At 46.2% G+C, this 18,832-nt stretch overlaps 1 protein-coding gene across 1 annotated transcript in view; it reads right to left on the reverse strand.

Annotated features, from left to right (window-relative positions):
- POGLUT2 (protein O-glucosyltransferase 2) overlaps positions 1-18,832 on the reverse strand; it is a 130,471-nt gene that overhangs the window by 4,126 nt on the left and 107,513 nt on the right. Inside the window, exon 9 of the mRNA XM_077482921.1 lies at positions 12,720-12,824. Coding sequence (XP_077339047.1) covers positions 12,720-12,824 — 105 coding nt within the window. The remainder of the gene's footprint in view (positions 1-12,719; positions 12,825-18,832) is intronic.

Here is an 18,832-nt window from a genome sequence, read left to right on the forward strand (position 1 = left end):
CCGCTGAATGTCAGCAAGGCGAGCCATGGCCGTGTAAGATCTTCTGAAATGGGCCGAGATTTTCCTTGCCTGCCGCAAGATGTCCTGGACCCCAGGGTATTTGACAAGGAATCGCTGCACGACCAAGTTTAAGACGTGTGCCATGCACGGCACGTGCGTGATTTTGCCCTGTTTCAATGCGCTAAGCAGATTGGCACCGTTGTCACACACCACTTTACCAACTGTCAAATTGAGCGGTGTTAGCCACTCATCTGCCTGTGAACGCAAAGCTGAAAGGAGTGCCGGGCCAGTGTGGCTCTTTGCTTCCAGGCACAACAGACGCAGCACGGCATGGCAACGTCTCACCTGGCATGTGGAATAGGTTCTGGGGAGCTTGGGCGGTGCAGTGGAAGAGACGCTAGCAGCGGAAAAGGAGGAGGCAGCTGAGGAGGAGAGGGAGGAGGATGGAGTAGGAGGAGGAGAAGAAGAGTCAGGCCTGCATGCAATCCGTGGCGGTAAAACCAAATCTACACGGGTGCCACGGGTTACATGCTTGACGGCCGTCAGAAGGTTCACCCAGTGGGCAGTAAAACTGATATACCTTCCCTGCCCGTGTTTGCTAGACCACGTGTCTGTGGTCAGATGTATCTTGGCACCGACACTGTGTGCCAGAGATACATTCACTTGCCGCTGAACATGGCCATATAGCTCTGGGATGCCCTTCTCTGAGAAATACTTCCTTCCTGGGACCTTCCATTGTGGTGTTCCAATGGCCACAAATTTGCGAAAGGCCTCCGAGTCCACCAGTTTATATGGCAGTAGTTGGCGGGCTATGAGTTCTGACAAGCCAGCCGCCAACCGTTGGGCAAGAGGGTTATCCGGCGTCATCATTTTTTTACGCTCAAACATTAGGCCCACGGAAGCCTGCCTTTTTGCAGAAAAATGTGAGCTTGGCGTGATGGAAGGTGGAGTGGAGGACAATTGTGAGGAGAGAGGAGAAGGAGAAGTAGAAGACGAGGCTGGACGGTGAGAGCCTGCAGTGTGGCTTTGTGTGTTCCGTTGCTCCCACTGGGCTCGGTGATGGCTGCTCATGTGCCTTCTTAAGGCGGTCGTCCCTAGGTGAGTATTGGGCTTACCGCGACTAACGCGTTGACTGCAAAGATTGCAGATGGCAACGCTATTGTCAGCAGCGGACACGTTAAAAAAAGCCCACACTGCGGAGCCATGTGCCGGTGTCCTGGGAGCGCCAGATGTGACCGTACATGGTCGATGACTCGCTCCTGATACATTTGCAGTCTGCTTTGTCCCTGCTGTGCAATGTAAGTCATTGCTGCTTCTCCTCCCTATCTGCTGGTCCATATCTCCCTCTGAACTCCCCTCCTCTTCCTCTCTTGTGGGCACCCACGTGACATCACTAGACACGTCATCATCAACGTCACCTTCCCCACCGCTATAAGTAGAGTAGGCAGCAACACCGGGGACCAACCTCCTCCTTGGGCTGATCTGGGTACTGGCGTCAGACTGCTGAGTAGCGCTTGTTGCTACCTCCTCTTCCTGATCCAATACCAAGAGTGGCTGCGCATCAGAAATGTCCTCTTGATATGGATCGGAAAATAATTCCAGTGACTCAAGCGGAAGGTATGTGGTGGTGGTGGTGGTGGTCGTGTTGTTGGTGGTAGTGTCTTTGGGGGTGCACATAGCAGAGAGTGAAGAAGAGGGTGCAGATCGAGAGGATGAGGAGGGTGCAGAAGAGTAAGGCTGAGCGAGCCACTCAACCAAGTCTGGTGCATCCTTTAAAGTAATTGAACGCACCTTCTGCAACTTCCCACTTTGGCTCAAGCCTGTTGCTCCTGCCCTACCCCTACCACCCCTGCGGAAGGGCCTGCCTCTTCCTCTGCATGTCATTTTTTAAATGACCCTGTGACAAAACTCTTAGTCCCTATACCGCTGAAGGACTGCTGCAGTATAGGTGAGCGGTCAGCAGTGGTGCACGTCAACCCTATCTATTGTGGACCGATAGCGGTCCTTACAGAACAGCAGACTGTACCGCACTCAAGCCTATGTACCGTAGCACCCTATACCAAGTTACCAGTCCTTATAAGAACTTTTGTGGACCAAGCAGGTTGTGTATTAGTGTTTAGCAGACTGTACGTCAGTCCCTATACCGCTGAAGGACTGCTGCAGTATAGGGCAGCGGTCAGCAGTGGTGCACGTCAACCCTATCTATTGTGGACCGATAGCGGTCCTTACAGAACAGCAGACTGTACCGCACTCAAGCCTATGTACCGTAGCACCCTATACCAAGTTACCAGTCCTTATAAGAACTTTTGTGGACCAAGCAGGTTGTGTATTAGTGTTTAGCAGACTGTACGTCAGTCCCTATACCGCTGAAGGACTGCTGCAGTATAGGGCAGCGGTCAGCAGTGGTGCACGTCAACCCTATCTATTGTGGACCGATAGCGGTCCTTACAGAACAGCAGACTGTACCGCACTCAAGCCTATGTACCGTAGCACCCTATACCAAGTTACCAGTCCTTATAAGAACTTTTGTGGAACAAGCAGGTTGTGTGTTAGTGATTAGCAGACTGTACGTCAGTCCCTATACCGCTGAAGGACTGCTGCAGTATAGGTGAGCGGTCAGCAGTGGTGCACGTCAACCCTATCTATTGTGGACCGATAGCGGTCCTTACAGAACAGCAGACTGTACCGCACTCAAGCCTATGTACCGTAGCACCCTATACCAAGTTACCAGTCCTTATAAGAACTTTTGTGGACCAAGCAGGTTGTGTATTAGTGTTTAGCAGACTGTACGTCAGTCCCTATACCGCTGAAGGACTGCTGCAGTATAGGGCAGCGGTCAGCAGTGGTGCACGTCAACCCTATCTATTGTGGACCGATAGCGGTCCTTACAGAACAGCAGACTGTACCGCACTCAAGCCTATGTACCGTAGCACCCTATACCAAGTTACCAGTCCTTATAAGAACTTTTGTGGACCAAGCAGGTTGTGTATTAGTGTTTAGCAGACTGTACGTCAGTCCCTATACCGCTGAAGGACTGCTGCAGTATAGGGCAGCGGTCAGCAGTGGTGCACGTCAACCCTATCTATTGTGGACCGATAGCGGTCCTTACAGAACAGCAGACTGTACCGCACTCAAGCCTATGTACCGTAGCACCCTATACCAAGTTACCAGTCCTTATAAGAACTTTTGTGGACCAAGCAGGTTGTGTATTAGTGTTTAGCAGACTGTACGTCAGTCCCTATACCGCTGAAGGACTGCTGCAGTATAGGGCAGCGGTCAGCAGTGGTGCACGTCAACCCTATCTATTGTGGACCGATAGCGGTCCTTACAGAACAGCAGACTGTACCGCACTCAAGCCTATGTACCGTAGCACCCTATACCAAGTTACCAGTCCTTATAAGAACTTTTGTGGAACAAGCAGGTTGTGTGTTAGTGATTAGCAGACTGTACGTCAGTCCCTATACCAATGAAGGACTGCTGCAGTATAGGGCAGCGGTCAGCAGTAGTGCACGGCAACCCTATGTATTGTGGACCGATAGCGGTCCTTACAGAACAGCAGACTGTAACGCACTCAGGCCTATGTACCGTAGCACCCTATACCAAGTTACCAGTCCTTATAAGAACTTTTGTGGACCAAGCAGGTTGTGTGTTAGTGATTAGCAGACTGTACGTCAGTCCCTATACCAATGAAGGACTGCTGCAGTATAGGGCAGCGGTCAGCAGTAGTGCACGGCAACCCTATGTATTGTGGACCGATAGCGGTCCTTACAGAACAGCAGACTGTACTGCACTCAGGCCTATGTACCGTAGCACCCTATACCAAGTTACCAGTCCTTATAAAAACTTTTGTGGACCAAGCAGGTTGTGTGTTAGTGTTTAGCAGACTGTGCGTCAGTCCCTATACCGCTGAAGGACTGCTGCAGTATAGGGCAGCGGTCAGCAGTAGTGCACGGCAACCCTATGTATTGTGGACCGATAGCGGTCCTTACAGAACAGCAGACTGTAACGCACTCAGGCCTATGTACCGTAGCACCCTATACCAAGTTACCAGTCCTTATAAGAACTTTTGTGGACCAAGCAGGTTGTGTGTTAGTGATTAGCAGACTGTACGTCAGTCCCTATACCAATGAAGGACTGCTGCAGTATAGGGCAGCGGTCAGCAGTAGTGCACGGCAACCCTATGTATTGTGGACCGATAGCGGTCCTTACAGAACAGCAGACTGTACTGCACTCAGGCCTATGTACCGTAGCACCCTATACCAAGTTACCAGTCCTTATAAGAACTTTTGTGGACCAAGCAGGTTGTGTGTTAGTGATTAGCAGACTGTACGTCAGTCCCTATACCAATGAAGGACTGCTGCAGTATAGGGCAGCGGTCAGCAGTAGTGCACGGCAACCCTATGTATTGTGGACCGATAGCGGTCCTTACAGAACAGCAGACTGTACTGCACTCAGGCCTATGTACCGTAGCACCCTATACCAAGTTACCAGTCCTTATAAGAACTTTTGTGGACCAAGCAGGTTGTGTATTAGTGTTTAGCAGACTGTGCGTCAGTCCCTATACCGCTGAAGGACTGCTGCAGTATAGGGCAGCGGTCAGCAGTAGTGCACGGCAACCCTATGTATTGTGGACCGATAGCGGTCCTTACAGAACAGCAGACTGTACCGCACCCAAGCCTATGTACCGTAGCACCCTAGACAGACCAAGTTACCAGTCCTGATAAAGAGCTTTGTGGAACAAGTGAGTTGTGAATGATTAGCAGACTGCAGCAGAAGGGCAGCAGTCAAGTATAATATTCTTTCTATATTTGGAAGAAAGAATATTATACGTGTACAAGCCTATTACCGTACCACTGATACCAGTCCTGAAAAGAACCTTTGTGGAACTAATAGTAACAGCAAGTCTTTAAAATTATCCTCACTGCCTGACACACTGCTTCCTGCCTGTCCCTATACAAATTGGCAAAAAAGAGTAGGCTGGAACGATTAGCTGGAACAGCTCTTTTGTGGACCTGATAGTAACAGCTAATGATGATGATGATGATGATGATGAAGAAAGACTAATCTGGCTGAGCTGTCCCTAAAATAGCAGCATACAGCGCTCTGTCCCTTTATCTAAACTGACAAAAGAAACTCAGGCTGCTGACCTAACACCTATACCAGTCCTGAAAAGAACTTTTGTGTACCAAATAGCTAGCGTTTTCTCTGTCCCTACTCCACACAGGATCCTTTCCCTACAGTGACAGAAGAAAGAATGTAAAATGGCCACCGGATCGGGTGTATTTATAGGTTAGGGGGAATGTCCAAGTGTCCATGAGCTGTCATGTCTCAATTGGTTGTCCTGTAACACATGATAAACGTGTCACGAAAGGTTAAAGTTCTTGTATACATTAAACACGTAAGTCCGCCGGGGCGAACGACGGAAAAAGGCGTTCGAACCCGCGGACGGCGAAAGTCGGAAATTCGCCGCGAAACGACCGCCGGGCGAACCGTTCGGCCATCACTACTCATACGTCTATTTCCCAAAGACAACCACTGGATATGACGCTGAGCACATGCACTCAACTCCTTTGTTCGACCATAGCGTGGCCTGTTCTGAGTGGAACCTGTGCTGTTAAACCGCTGTATGGTCTTGGCCACCATGCTGCAGCTCAGTTTCAGAGCCTTGGCAATCTTTTTATAGCCTAGGCAGTCTTTATGTAGAGCATAATTATTATGTGTAGAGTGAGAGCAATAACACCATATTTAACACACCTGCTCCCCATTCACACCTGAGACCTTGTAACACTAACAAGTCACATGACACCGGGGAGGGAAAATGGCTAATTGGGCCCATATGGACATTTTCACTTAGGGGTGTACTCACAGCGGTTTAAACATTAACGGCTGTGTGTTGAGTTATTTTGAGGGGAAAGCAAATTTACACTGTTATACAAGCTGTACACTCACTACTTTACATTGTAACAAAGTGAAATTTCTTCAGTGTTGTCACATGAAAAGATATGATAAAATATTTACAAAAATGTGAGGGGTGTACTCACTTTTGGAAAAGATCAGCCTCAGAGAGGCCACAAGAGTCCTCTGTCTGTCCTTTTTTCTTTTGGACACAGCATCCAGAGTTTAGTACCTCTTTAATTGTAAACTATTGGAATTGTGTAAAGATTTACATATATCAACCAATGATCAGGAGTATACTAAAAACTTAAAATCAACAGCAACAAATGCACTGATCATATCTTCACATAAGTGACCAAAACACAATGGTTGTCGACTGCACCAGAACGTTCTAGCTTGGAACCCAAATTATACATAGCTGAAAACAGAAAAACAAGTTCCTAAACCACTCTACTGCACAATGTACATTATGTATATATTAAATCATATTACAAAAGTTACAGATATAAAACCTCACATGTACACAACCCCCTTGGAGGGGAGTTTTCACAGCGTTAATATAACATTTCTCTGTTGCGTGCCCCAATGTCAGGTCTTTCTCTCTGTGTGCAGCCACTGGTTTACACAGAAAACACTGTCCCAAGGCAAAGTTCCACTCAAATGTGTCAAAAACAGGTATCTGTATAGGGACACTTTTATGTTTGTGGGCAGAGTCTTATTATAATTAAGGGGTGGGGCATTCATTTTAAGCCGTGGTGTAGAAGGAAAAGGAAAATGCATGTGCCACAGTGAAAAATGGGCGTTGTTTAAACTAAATAGTGGGCATGGATTAAAGGGGATGTGGCTTAAGAGGGTGTGGTCCGAGTCTGAGATGAACGAGGGATGAAGGGAAAAAGAAAGAAAGAAAGAAAAGAGAGAAGAAAGGAAAGAAAGAGGGATGGACAGACAGCAGGTCCAGATCCTACACCACAATAGAAATATGTGTATGCCAGAAAGTTTAACCATTACCAGATAAAGATACTTCAAACACCTGGTGTTGGCGCTTCAATCATCCCAGCACCATGGTTGTTATGGTCTCAAGATGATCGAAGTCCATTATTTCTATTATTACATTGTCATATAAAATGAAAATAGTTAAACTCACCACAATACAGAATCAGTGGGAGCCCCGAGCGCGTTACGTCGCCTGCCACCAGATGCCATCAGGTGTCCCCAGCAGATTCCCTCCTTACATCAGGCTTCCTCAGCAGAGTCCCTCCTTACATCAGGCATCCCCAGCGGAGTGCCTCCTTATATTAGGTGTCCCCAGTGGAGTCTCTCCTTACATCAGGAGTCCCCAGCGGAATCCCTCCAAGCATAAGGCGTCCCAAGCAAAGTCCCTCCTTACATCAGGCATCCCCAGTAGATTCCCTCCTTACATCAGGTGTCCCCAGCGGAGTGCCTCCTTACATCAGGTGTCCACAGCGGAGTGCCTCCTTACATCAGGTATCCCCAGAAAAGTCCCTCCTTACATCAGGCGTCCCCAGTGAAGTCCCTCCTTATATCGGGCATCCCCAGCGGAGTGCTTCCTTGCATCAGGTGTCCCCAAAAGAGTGCTTCCTTACGTCAGGTGTCCCCAGGCAGTGGAGTGCCTCCTTACATCAGGTTTCCCCAGTGCAGTAGAGTCCCTTGGCTCTGCCTCTCACAGACCGGTGTTGTGCCAACATCGGTTTCCCCCAGAAAACCCATTTCCCTTGGCTCTTGGCTGGCTCTCGGCTGAGATCGGAACTCCATCCTTCCAGCCTACTACACTCCAGCTCTCCTACTCTCCGCTGCATTGTTAATTCGGCCGTCTACCACAACCCCCTCCAACCGCCCCCCCCCCCCCCCCCCCCGGTTTTCATGGGGAAAACTGTCTCAGTACAACACCATTTAAACAGAAGGGGTGGGTGGGGGCGGTACATGGCTGAATAACATTGCGAGAGAGAGTGGGAGGTGCTGCAGAGCAGAGGGCTGGAGGGGCGGAGTTCAGTTCAGAACACAATTCTGGAAACAGGCTAGGACACAATGGGAACACAGGGCCAGTTTGTCCCTAGTGTGTTCTCTTCTCTTCCTGTGCACTGGATCAGGCACAGGAAAAGAAGGGAACACACTAGGGACACACTGGCCTTGTGTTCTTGGTGTGTCCCAGCTTGTTTCTAACCTTGTGTTCCCGGTGTGTCCCACCCTACTTCTAGCCTTGTTTTTCCGGTGTGTCCCAGCCTGCTTCCAGCCTTGTGTTCCCAGTGTCCCAGCCTGCTTCCAGACTTGTGTTCCCAGTGTCCCAGCCTGCTTCCAGACTTGTGTTCCCAGTGTCCCAGCCTGCTTCCAGACTTGTGTTCCCAGTGTCCCAGCCTGCTTCCAGACTTGTGTTCCCAGTGTCCCAGCCTGTTTCCAGACTTGTGTTCTCAGCCTGCTTTCAGCCTTGTGTTCCCGATGTGTCCAAGCCTGCTTTCAGCCTTGTGTTCCCGATGTGTCCCAGACTGCTTCCAGTCTTGTGTTCCCGATGTGTCCCAGACTGCTTCCAGACTTGTATTTTCAGTGTGTCCCAGCCTGTTCCTGCCTTATGTTTGCAGCATGTCCCTGACTGCATTCTGTCTCCCTTCACCTCCATGTCTCTCTTTGCAGTTTAATCTGTTACTTGCTTCTAGGTATCAATCTGTTTTCCCTGTGAGTTCCAGCCAGTCTGGTTACCAGTACATGTTCACTCCAAGGCTGCGCGTCTTGGCTCTGAGTAATTTGGTGCAACCTTGCTATTTCTCTTGTGTTACCTGCTGCCTTGTGAGTCCAGATCTCAGGCCTGCTTGGGTGAGTCAGATTATCACCTGGGTATCACCTGCAATGTAACAGCTCCACCTCTAGGAGCTCTAGCAAATACCAGGTAATTCCTTAAATTCTGCACCTTGACCCTTTCTCAGGGCTCTCATTATCACTAAGCAAGCTGGCATGCTAAACAATTAAGCCCTATACACACTGATTTTTGTCTGCAGATTTACCAAAACCATGTAGTGCAAGGGCCTGCCTGATTGCATACAAATTGAAACTCCTAAGGTCTGACCTCATATTATATGGTTTTGGTAAATCCGAAGACAAAAATCAGCAGAAAATCTGATAGGGGTTTTAGTTTCAAATCTGGCTTTCACCACCATCTGTACTGTTACCTCAACTAGCCCTGGTCAGTCACTCTGCAACTCGTGGGAGCGGATGCCCAAGTCATGACAGTTTTAGAGGTTAAAAGAATAGTTCACCTTTACAAAATAACTGCCTATGCCTATACGATCTGGGAGTATTCATACCCCTTGCAATTTTTCACATTTTGTCATGTTACAACCAAAAACGTAAATGTATTTTATTGGGATTTTATGTGATAGACCAGGGATATGCAATTAGCGTACCTCCAGCAGTTGCAGAACTACAAGTCCCATGAGGCATAGCCAGACTCTGACACCCACAAGCATGACACCCAGAGGCAGAGGCATGATGGGACCTGTAGTTTTGCAACAGCTGGAGGTCCACTAATTGCATATCCCTGTGATAGACCAACACAAAGTGGCACAAAATTGTGAAGTGGAAGGAAACGATACATGGTTTTGCAACTTTTTTACAAATAAATATCTGAAAAGCGTGGCGTGCATTTGTATTCAGTCCCTTTACTCTGATGCCCCTAACTAAAATCTAGGGTTACCAATTGCCTTCAGAAGTCAACTAATTAGTAGATAGAGTCCACCTGTGTGTAATTTAATCTCAGTATAAATACAGCTGTTCTGTGAAGCCCTAGGAGGTTTGTTAGAGAACTTTAGTGAACAAACAGCATCATGAAGGCCAAGGAACACATTAGACAGGTCAGGAATAAAGTTGTGGAGAAGTTTTAAAGCAGGGTTAAGTTATAAAAAAAAAAAATATCCCAAGCTTTGAACATCTCATGGAGCACTGTTCAATTCATCATCAGAAAATAGAAAGAGTATGGCACAACTGTAAACTACCACAACATGGCCATCTACATGAACTGATAGGCCGAGCAAGGAAAGCATTGATCAGAGAAGCAGCCAAAGAGGCCCCTGATAATTCTGGAGGAGCTGCAGAGATCCACAGCTCAGGTGGGAGAATCTGTCCACAGGACAACTATTAGTCGTGCACTCCACAAATCTTGCCTTTATGGAAGAATGGCAAGAATAAAGCCATTGAACTAAAGCCATAAGAATTCCCATTTGCGGTTTGCAAGAAGCCATGTGACGGACACAGCAAACATGTGGAAGAAGGTGCTCTGGTCAGATGAGACCAAAATGTAACTTTTTGGCCTAAAAGAAAAACGCTATGTGTAATGGAAAAAGAAAACTGCACATCACGCTGAAAACACCATCTCCACCGTGAAATGTGGTGGTGGCAGCATCATGTTGTGGGGATGCCTTTCTTCAGTAGGGACAGGGAAGCTGGTCAGAGTTGATGGGAAGATGTATGGAGCCCAATACAGAGCAATCTTAGAAGAAAACCTGTTAAAGTCTGCAAAAGACTTGAGACTGGGGGCGGAGGTTCACCTTCCAGCAGGACAAGGACCCTAAACATACAGCCAGCGCTACAATGGAATGGTTTTGATCAAAGCATATTCATGTGTTCGAATGGCCCAGCCAAAATCCAGACCTAAATCCAATTGAGACACTGTGTCAACGTTTGAAAATTGCTGTTCACAGACGCTCCCCATCCAATCTGACAGAGCTTGAGCTATTTTGCAAAGAATAATGGGCAAACATTTCACTCTCTAGATTTGCAAAGCAGGTAGAGACATCCCCAAAAAGAATTGCAGCTGTAATTGCAGTGAAAGGTGGTTTTACAAAGGATAAACAAAATAATTTCTTATGGTGATATTGTCTCACAATTTTTTTTTGTAATCCATATACCAAAAAAGTAATAAAACTAAAAAATTTTTTTTTTCTACATTGATCAGTGTTACTTCAAAATAATTGTTCTAAACGAGAAGTGTGGGAGCCTGGTGCTCTGCCCCTTCAGTGTTCACTGGAGAGCCGGACTATGGAGGGGGTAGGAGCAAAGCACTTTGAGGCTGAGCTAGCAGCCGGTCAGGCATATCCCAACATTATTGTGGGGATCAGGGCCGTCTTTAAGGCAGGGCAAAAGGGGCAGCTGCCCTGGGCCCTGTCATTGTTGTGGGGCCCAAAACAGTTGCCTCATACTTGCCAACTATCCAGGTTTAAATTCCCTTGTCCCTTGAAGTTTTATTCCTGTAATGTGTCTCAATATCTCAGTATGAAGTGCTGGTACTAATGCTGCCCAGCTCTGCCCTATTGTTGTGTGCAGATGACTCACCTGTAGACCCTGTGTTTACATGTAAATAACCGGCATTAGTATGTAAATAGGAGCGACAATACTAAGTAAATAGCTGTGGCTGGCAGCATTTATATGTAAATAAAGGGGGCATTCCTATGTATATCATGCTCCCCTGCTGTGAGGAGGTGATGTGCTGTAACCTCTAGCAATTAATCAGTGAGCCGTAATGTGTGCTGTAACCTCTAGCAACTAGCCGGTAAGCAGTAATGATATTCTGTAACTGCTGGAAACCAATCGCAATTGCTGCCTGATCTGATACAAACTGATTTTAAGTCTAGCTGCTATTTATTGTATGTCTCAGAGTAGGTGGAGAGGGAAATTGCATGGGGGGGCCCCAAGAAAAATTTTGCCCAGGGTCCAATCTATATTAAAGACGGCCCTGGTGGGGATGCCTGCAGAGCTTTAATTTTGGCCCACCATCAGCTTAATCTGGGTCACAGGAGTGAAGAACGAAGTGCACTCCTTTGACCCACAGGAGAAGGGTGGTTAAACGAGCTTTGATCATACTTCTCCTTTTACAATGAAAAATATAAAGGCTTTTTTTTTTATACACGAAATAAAAAAATTAAATAAAAAGGAAAAACGTTTATATGCTGGTGGGTATTATATAGAAATACACCAACAAATATCAGCAGGAAACTAATAGCTTAGGCATTATCCATACATTATGTACTTTTCTTTGTTCAACCAGTAGGTTAAACAAAAGAAAACGCCCTAAGTCCCCTTTCCTTCTCCACTTTGGTATTGTATTCTGACAGTGGGGAGCCTTCTTCACTGTCAGAATACATGAGCAGTGTTGAGGGCTATAGCCTGCAGCACTGATTGTTTGGGAAAAACTAGACAGGCTGGTTGAACAAAAGTCGATAAACAGATTGACTTGTGTACAATCAGCTTGCCCATACATAGATTGAAATTTATCTGGTCTCTGCCGAACTGGATGAATTCCAATCCATGTATGGCTGGCTTTAGGGGAGAAGAGAAAGAAGGAGTAAATTAGGGCTGATTAGCATAAAATAAGGGTTAATAAGGGATAAATATAAACAAATGTAATCTAAAAAAAAAGCTTGTTTTCCTTGGCTAGGTTGCTTTAACTGACACAATATACAGATCAAAGTCAAATCCTTTGATCTGCAGATGAATGAATATTACATTGTATCTCATTATCCTGCATCTGAGCAGTTTTTATAAACACTGTGTCAGCCTGTTTTTGACAGCAGCAGCTGTAGTAGCTGGTGTATTTACACACAAATCCAGGCTTGAATTGCCAGAAAATGAAAGAGAAAGCAACAGAGAGTGTTCTACACATGCCTTGTGTATTTAAAAAAAGTTATTTGGGGCATGTGTAGCATTGTCCAATGTCCACATCTGGTTAATACACATTGTACTGTAAAGTGGTTCAACCTGTGTCATTGGAACTTTTTTTGCATTGCCAACATCATATACATGAATGTAAGTGTGTTGCTCACCATATTTCTGTGACATTGGCATGGGAAGAGGTTATCTGTAGGGTGTTCAACAATTTCCATCCCTTCTCTTATTTTCGGTTCGCTCACCTGCAGCTTTGCATAAGTCTAAAATAAGAAAAAAATCAAGAGCAACATTGAAACAAAGAAAATATTGCAGACATGTTATTGAATACAGTTTCCTATGCACCCTACCCAGCAGTGCAGGTAGTCCATTTAAAAAATGCTGGTTGAAGATTCAGCGAAGCAATGGCATCCTGTAGATGTCTTAACACGCATTTAAATCTATTTTGGAGTAGGAAGCTAAAAAAGTGTGTAACTTTTGGGCATTTTCTATCAAAATTAACCTTTTACATGCATCAGTGGTAATGAATGTGAAACCTGCCTACAACATGCCAAAAATGCACTGCACCTAAACCCAACCACACTTCACATACATTTGGCAAAATAGTTCTGTATACAACTACATGAAGCAATAAATATCTACAGTATATTCTCATTTACTGCACATACAATTACCATAGATACAGACATAGGAGGTTGGCTCTCTAAGCCCTTGTACACACGGTCGGACATTCCGATGGAAAATGTCAGCTCGGACGGTGTTGTCGGATAATCCGACCGTGTGTGGGCTTCATCTGACTTTTTCTGTTGGAATGTGCGACCAACAAAGTTTGAGAGCTGAATATAAAAATTTTATGACAACATGATCCGATCGGACTTTGTCCGATCTTTTGTAGAGAATTCCGATCGGACACGCATGCTCAGATCAAGTTCCTAGACCAAAACTATTGGCTACTAGCCTGAACGTAGTCCCGTCGTAACTAAATTACGTCATCACGTTACGAACAGTCGGATTTTTTGACAACTTTGTCCGACCGTGTGTATGCAACACCAGTGTCTGACAAAATCCGACGGATTTTTTTTGTCGGAATGTCCGACCGTGTGTACAAGGGCTAATATAGTTGTCATCTTCTCTAAGAATTTTTGTAATTGGCAGAACAACAACCCAGATAGCAAGCAATTGAGCTGCAAGTTTGAAAATGACTTGCTAAGCTACTGCTAGACTTGCCAGACTTCACAAGCTTGTTGCACAATTGAAGCAAGTGCATGACTCCAAACTTCAACTTCATTTGCAAACATTCTGCAAGTCTGCTGCAAGTTATGGTTCAGTTATGTTGTGCAATAGTCATTCCACCACAAGGGTCACTGTGACTTGCAGAGCTCTTGCTGTACACTCACCACTGCAACTCTGCTCTTGCTAGAGACTTGTAACGCAAATTTGCTACGAATTGGGAAAGTGTCAAATGCTAGTATACAACTTGTCAGTGAAAATGTTCAAGTTAACACTTACAATTCAACACTGCCACAAATTTGTGGCAAGCTATCCTTGTTATCTGGGAAGTGAATATGGTAATTGAACCTTACTGCGCTATACCCTATGCAATTTTAGATGTCATTGTGTGAATAAGTAGCAAAACAGGTAACAAGAGAGTAAGTGCTGACAATAACTGAGGCGATTCAGTTCGCATAGGTAGAGCTATACAAGTCACTCACTGACTCACTGATAGACAGCTTACAGGGTTAGACAGCTTGTAGGTAATGGGTCCAGAAGCAACAGTTTTGGTGCAGTCATTAGCCACAGTGTCAGTTCCACGTTATATCAGAGAATGGGAGAGGGAGCTTTGCTTCCTCCATTTGTACGCGTATTCAAGAGTCGTCCTACAAATTTCTTACCAGGTGATATAAAACCCCCTCCTGCCTGGTGCAGTTGTTTTCAACTGCTGATGCCCGATGTTGGAGTGGCTGTGGCTAACAAGGCATGTTTCTCTACTGTGGCAGAGCGTTGCCCTGCCAGGGTCTAGAACGAGGATGTGACCCAGAATTCTCAACCAGACGGATTGAGGGGCTCCAGGGAGCATGTATCATGAAGAGAAAACTGGTCTTTCAGTTTTCTCTGTGTTTTGTAAAGTCCACTTTTGGACCTGGAGCTCAGGGATTTCTGAGAGATCCGGGTGGGATGAAATCCCTAGTCCTGGGTCCCGATTTTGAGAACAGCCAGCATACTGATTGGTCAGGTGTGTGCTGGGCTTTTAGTAGTAACCTGACCACGGTTCTGGGCTCCACCCCAGCAGACAGGAAGTCTGAGTACCAGGAGTCAGGAGGGCTCCACGGGGGAGCTAGGGCAGCAAGAGGCCGTTAGCTGTGTGCACCAAGGTGGTCGGTGAAACAGTCTGTATTAGACAGACAAGGGCTTGGAGGGTCAGGCCAGAGCTGCAAGTGAGAGCCAACTAGGTTGAATGTAGTTTTGTTGATGAAAAGGAATGCTGAAACCCCTGTGAGGGAAACCCATCTTTGTTTGTGGAACTTTCTTTTAATAAAAATGGGCAAACAAAACCCTTAAAAAGAAGAACCAGCGAGTGGCGGTGTCCTTCAAGCTACACTACATATGGAGCTTTTGTCTTAAAATTAGAGCCTTTTGGGAATCAATTAACCTATGTATTAAGAAAACCGCCCTCAGACCTATAGAAAGTACCCCCCTACATTTTCTGTTCCATGGTGCCCACTCTTCCATTAACTCATATAAGAAAAGTGTCAGCCTCCACCTGCTGAACGCGGCCCCCCCACCCCAAAGCACCTTGTCCCCATGTTGATGAGGACAAGGGCCTCTTCCCGACAACCCTGGCCGTTGGTTGTCGGGGTCTGCAGGCGGGGGGCTTATCAGAATCCATGACCCCCTTTAATAAGGGGGCCCCTGGATACCGACCCCCCACATTGTACATATACAATGTACCCCTACCCATTCACCTGTAAAAAAAAAGTAAAAAAAACACAACACACAAGGGTTAAAATAGTTTATTGCACAGCTCCGGGGGTCTTCTGTCCGTCTTCGGGGGTCTTCTCGCCAGACTCCTCCGCTATCTTCTGCTTGCTCTTTTGCTAGCGGAGGAGCCCGGCTTTCTTCTTCGCCGCCGCCGTCCTCTTCTTCTGACTTCGGGAGTCTTGTCCCCCTTGCTGGGCCCCCTTGCCGGGCCACCGCGCCTTCTTCTAGCTCTTTTACAGGCGGTGGCCCGGTCTTCTGTCGCTAATCTTCTGTTCTTCCCCAAGGCACCCCTCATGTTGAGGGCACGCGTCCTGGCACGGCTCAGGAGGGGGGGGGGCGCTCACTTGTCCCCACCCCCTTTCCTGGCTGGCCGGGTAGCGTGCTCAGATAAGGGTCTGATGTGGACCTAGGGGGGGGACCCCCACGCCGATTATTCGGCGTAGGGATTCCAATTTAAGTCCATACCAGGTGATGGGGCCAGCCACACCTCCTTCGCTGGCCCCGGCTACCTGGAGACGCGCTCAAAATGAGCGGACTTTCCTCCGCGTGTGTGGGCGAGTCCGTTCATTTCAAAAGTACGGCGGATAGTCCGGCGGACTTAGTACGCCGTATTAGTCCGCTGAAAAAGTGCCGTGTGTGGGCAACTAGCTCGTTCGGAAAGTCTGGCGGACAGTCCAGTGGGAAGTCCGTCAGACTAAGTCCGCGGCATTACTGAACTTTTGTAATGCTCTGTTTGACATAAAACATCATGTGAACTTTCCACCTATCCAACTTGAAGAAGGCTACCATTAGGCCCATAACCCTCATGAAGGCACAATATGAGGGTCGACCCTGGGACCAGGAGGACTCGAAGTTTGAGTCGACGAGGTGTAGATAAGTGGTCCTCCAAGAGTCTCAAATATAAACAGGCAAATCCTGCATCTGTTATCGTGAGTCTCTGTGGATCTCCTAGCCCTTGTACAGACTAGAATATAGCTACATGCAGTGACTTGCCATAATCTGTGTTCATTCACATTGTGCTGGGTGTTTTGCAAGTCGGTATACCATTCATCCAGGATATGGACAAAGCTGCTGATGTTTACCAATGAACACTGCCTTTGAAATACTACAAATTACTGGAATATTTAATATTAGCACTGAACTTTTGCTCTGTTGCAAACTTTATTCGGTGGTTACCCTAGGAACACCTGGGGGGTTGATCAAATGCAAGATCAAACACCTTCTATCCAGTATCTCCAAATTTAAAGGGGAATACACTAGTGGTTCAAAGTGAGGAATATCTTGTCCATCCAAGGATACTTTCAATGCAGAGATCCCGCATTCACTGATTAGCCACTGAATGAGATTATACCACCCCCTAAATAAGTGCTCACATGACATTTTAATTTTCATTTTTTGTTGCTATATACCTCTAATGCTCTTCTGAGCTTATTACATGAGTGATGCCTAATTTTGAAAGGTGATTGGTGATGCATCTTGATAAAATGTGGTATCTCACTTTAGACTGGGCCCTGTGCGGTTGTTGCAATTTTAAATACCAACGTTGTTATTATGGTGTCAGGTGGATTTTTTATACATTTGCTGATTTTTTTTAAAGCAAGTCCAATATAGATTATATTTTTACAAAGCAGCATTTCGCCTGGGGTCACTTTATACCTACTTTTCTCTAGGGTAATTCTCTCTTTATTCCCTCTTTTTTGTTCCATGTACCTTTAGGTATGTTGGCCCACATCTATTTATGATGGAATGTCAGATGCCTTAAAAACTGTCCTCTCATCCTTTTAAGGGTGTCTTCTTACCCTTTTAGGGCATTGAGCAAATTATTATTTTTTTTTTAACATGAGTTCTTTTTATTGAAAAAAAGTGTGGTACATACAAAAAATAAAGGGTATCAAAATGGAAACATATGTTTGTCTCAGTTTAACTTCTTATACATAATCACAATATGCCCTTCACAGAAATGAGTACATCAGTGCATAGTATTCTAATTAGTATCAGAGCCATACAAACACCTCCATGGGCCCACCCCCTGTAATAGGCCCCATCTCCCTCTCCCATCTATTCTTTAGTGCGTAGGCAGCCACGGTCATGGAAGGAAGCGACAACATAACATAAAACTGTGAGAGGAGTTTTTTGGGATCTGGATTCTTAATCGCTGCCATCAGAGGATTTTGGGCTAGGGATAGATCGTCTAGGGAAAATTGAGCACGATACGCATGACGAAGCTGTATGTATCTATAATAAAAGTGATTCGGGAGCCCATACTCAGACTGCAAGTCATGAAAAGATTTTAGTTTACCACCAGAGTTTATGTGAGACAAATAAAAAATGCCCTTTCAGCTCCACATTCCACTACCCATGATCTGTCTAAACTCTGGGAGTGTCCCATTACTCCAAATGGGGGTATATTCATGCAAAGGTGGCAGGCATAGTCTGGCAGAAGCTATGTTCCATAACTTCCTGTACTGGTATAAAAGGGATGTAGTGGCTGCCCTCCTGCCCTCCCTCTCCGTCCCTCCAGCAATCGCCACCATAGGGTCTAACGTTAGTCTAGTCCATGTCGGGCATAGAAAATGTAGAAACCTGTCTTTGTCTGTTTTGTCTATGTGGAAATTTGGGGTTGCTGAGCTGCTAGATAATACAAATTAAAGTCAGGCAGTGCCAATCCCGCTAGGTCTGTGGGTTGTTTACGTTTCTGCCACGGAAGTTTGTGCCTAGCATTGCCCCATACAAAGGGTTTTAGGAGGGTTTCTATCACCTTAAAGTGTTTGAGGACCAGGTAGACAGGAGAGTGCCAGAGCATGTACAAGATATTCAGAAGAAGGACCATTTTGATCAAGTTTGTGCGACCCATTACCCCCAGTGGGAAACGCGCCCATAGCTGCGTCTTCTGCTTGATCATGTCAATTAGAGGAGTTATGTTAAGTGTGATATAGTCTGACGGGGTTCTAGTCATCCTGATACCAAGATATTTAATAGTATCTACCCTCTGTAAAGGAAGCAGGGGCCTGTCTCTGGAAGGTGGAAAACTATCTAGGGAAAGAATTTGGGACTTGTCCCAGTTGATTTTTAGACCAGAAAATGTGCCAAATTCTTCTATCAGAGCTAGAGCTAGGGGAAGTGATTGGTCTGAGTCATTTAGATAACGTAGAGTATCGTCTGCATATGTGCTGATCTTCTCCGTGATCCGAACCCTGTGCAGACCCACTATTCCCGTATGCGCACGAATCGCCATGGCTAGTGGCTCCGCTGCCAGAGCGTAAAGCAGAGGCGATAAGGAGCACCCCTGTCT

This window comes from Lithobates pipiens, unplaced genomic scaffold, assembly GCF_037356315.1.
Source record: "Lithobates pipiens isolate NorthernLeopardFrog02 unplaced genomic scaffold, aLitPip1_a1.2 Scaffold_16, whole genome shotgun sequence".
NCBI lineage: Eukaryota > Metazoa > Chordata > Amphibia > Anura > Ranidae > Lithobates > Lithobates pipiens.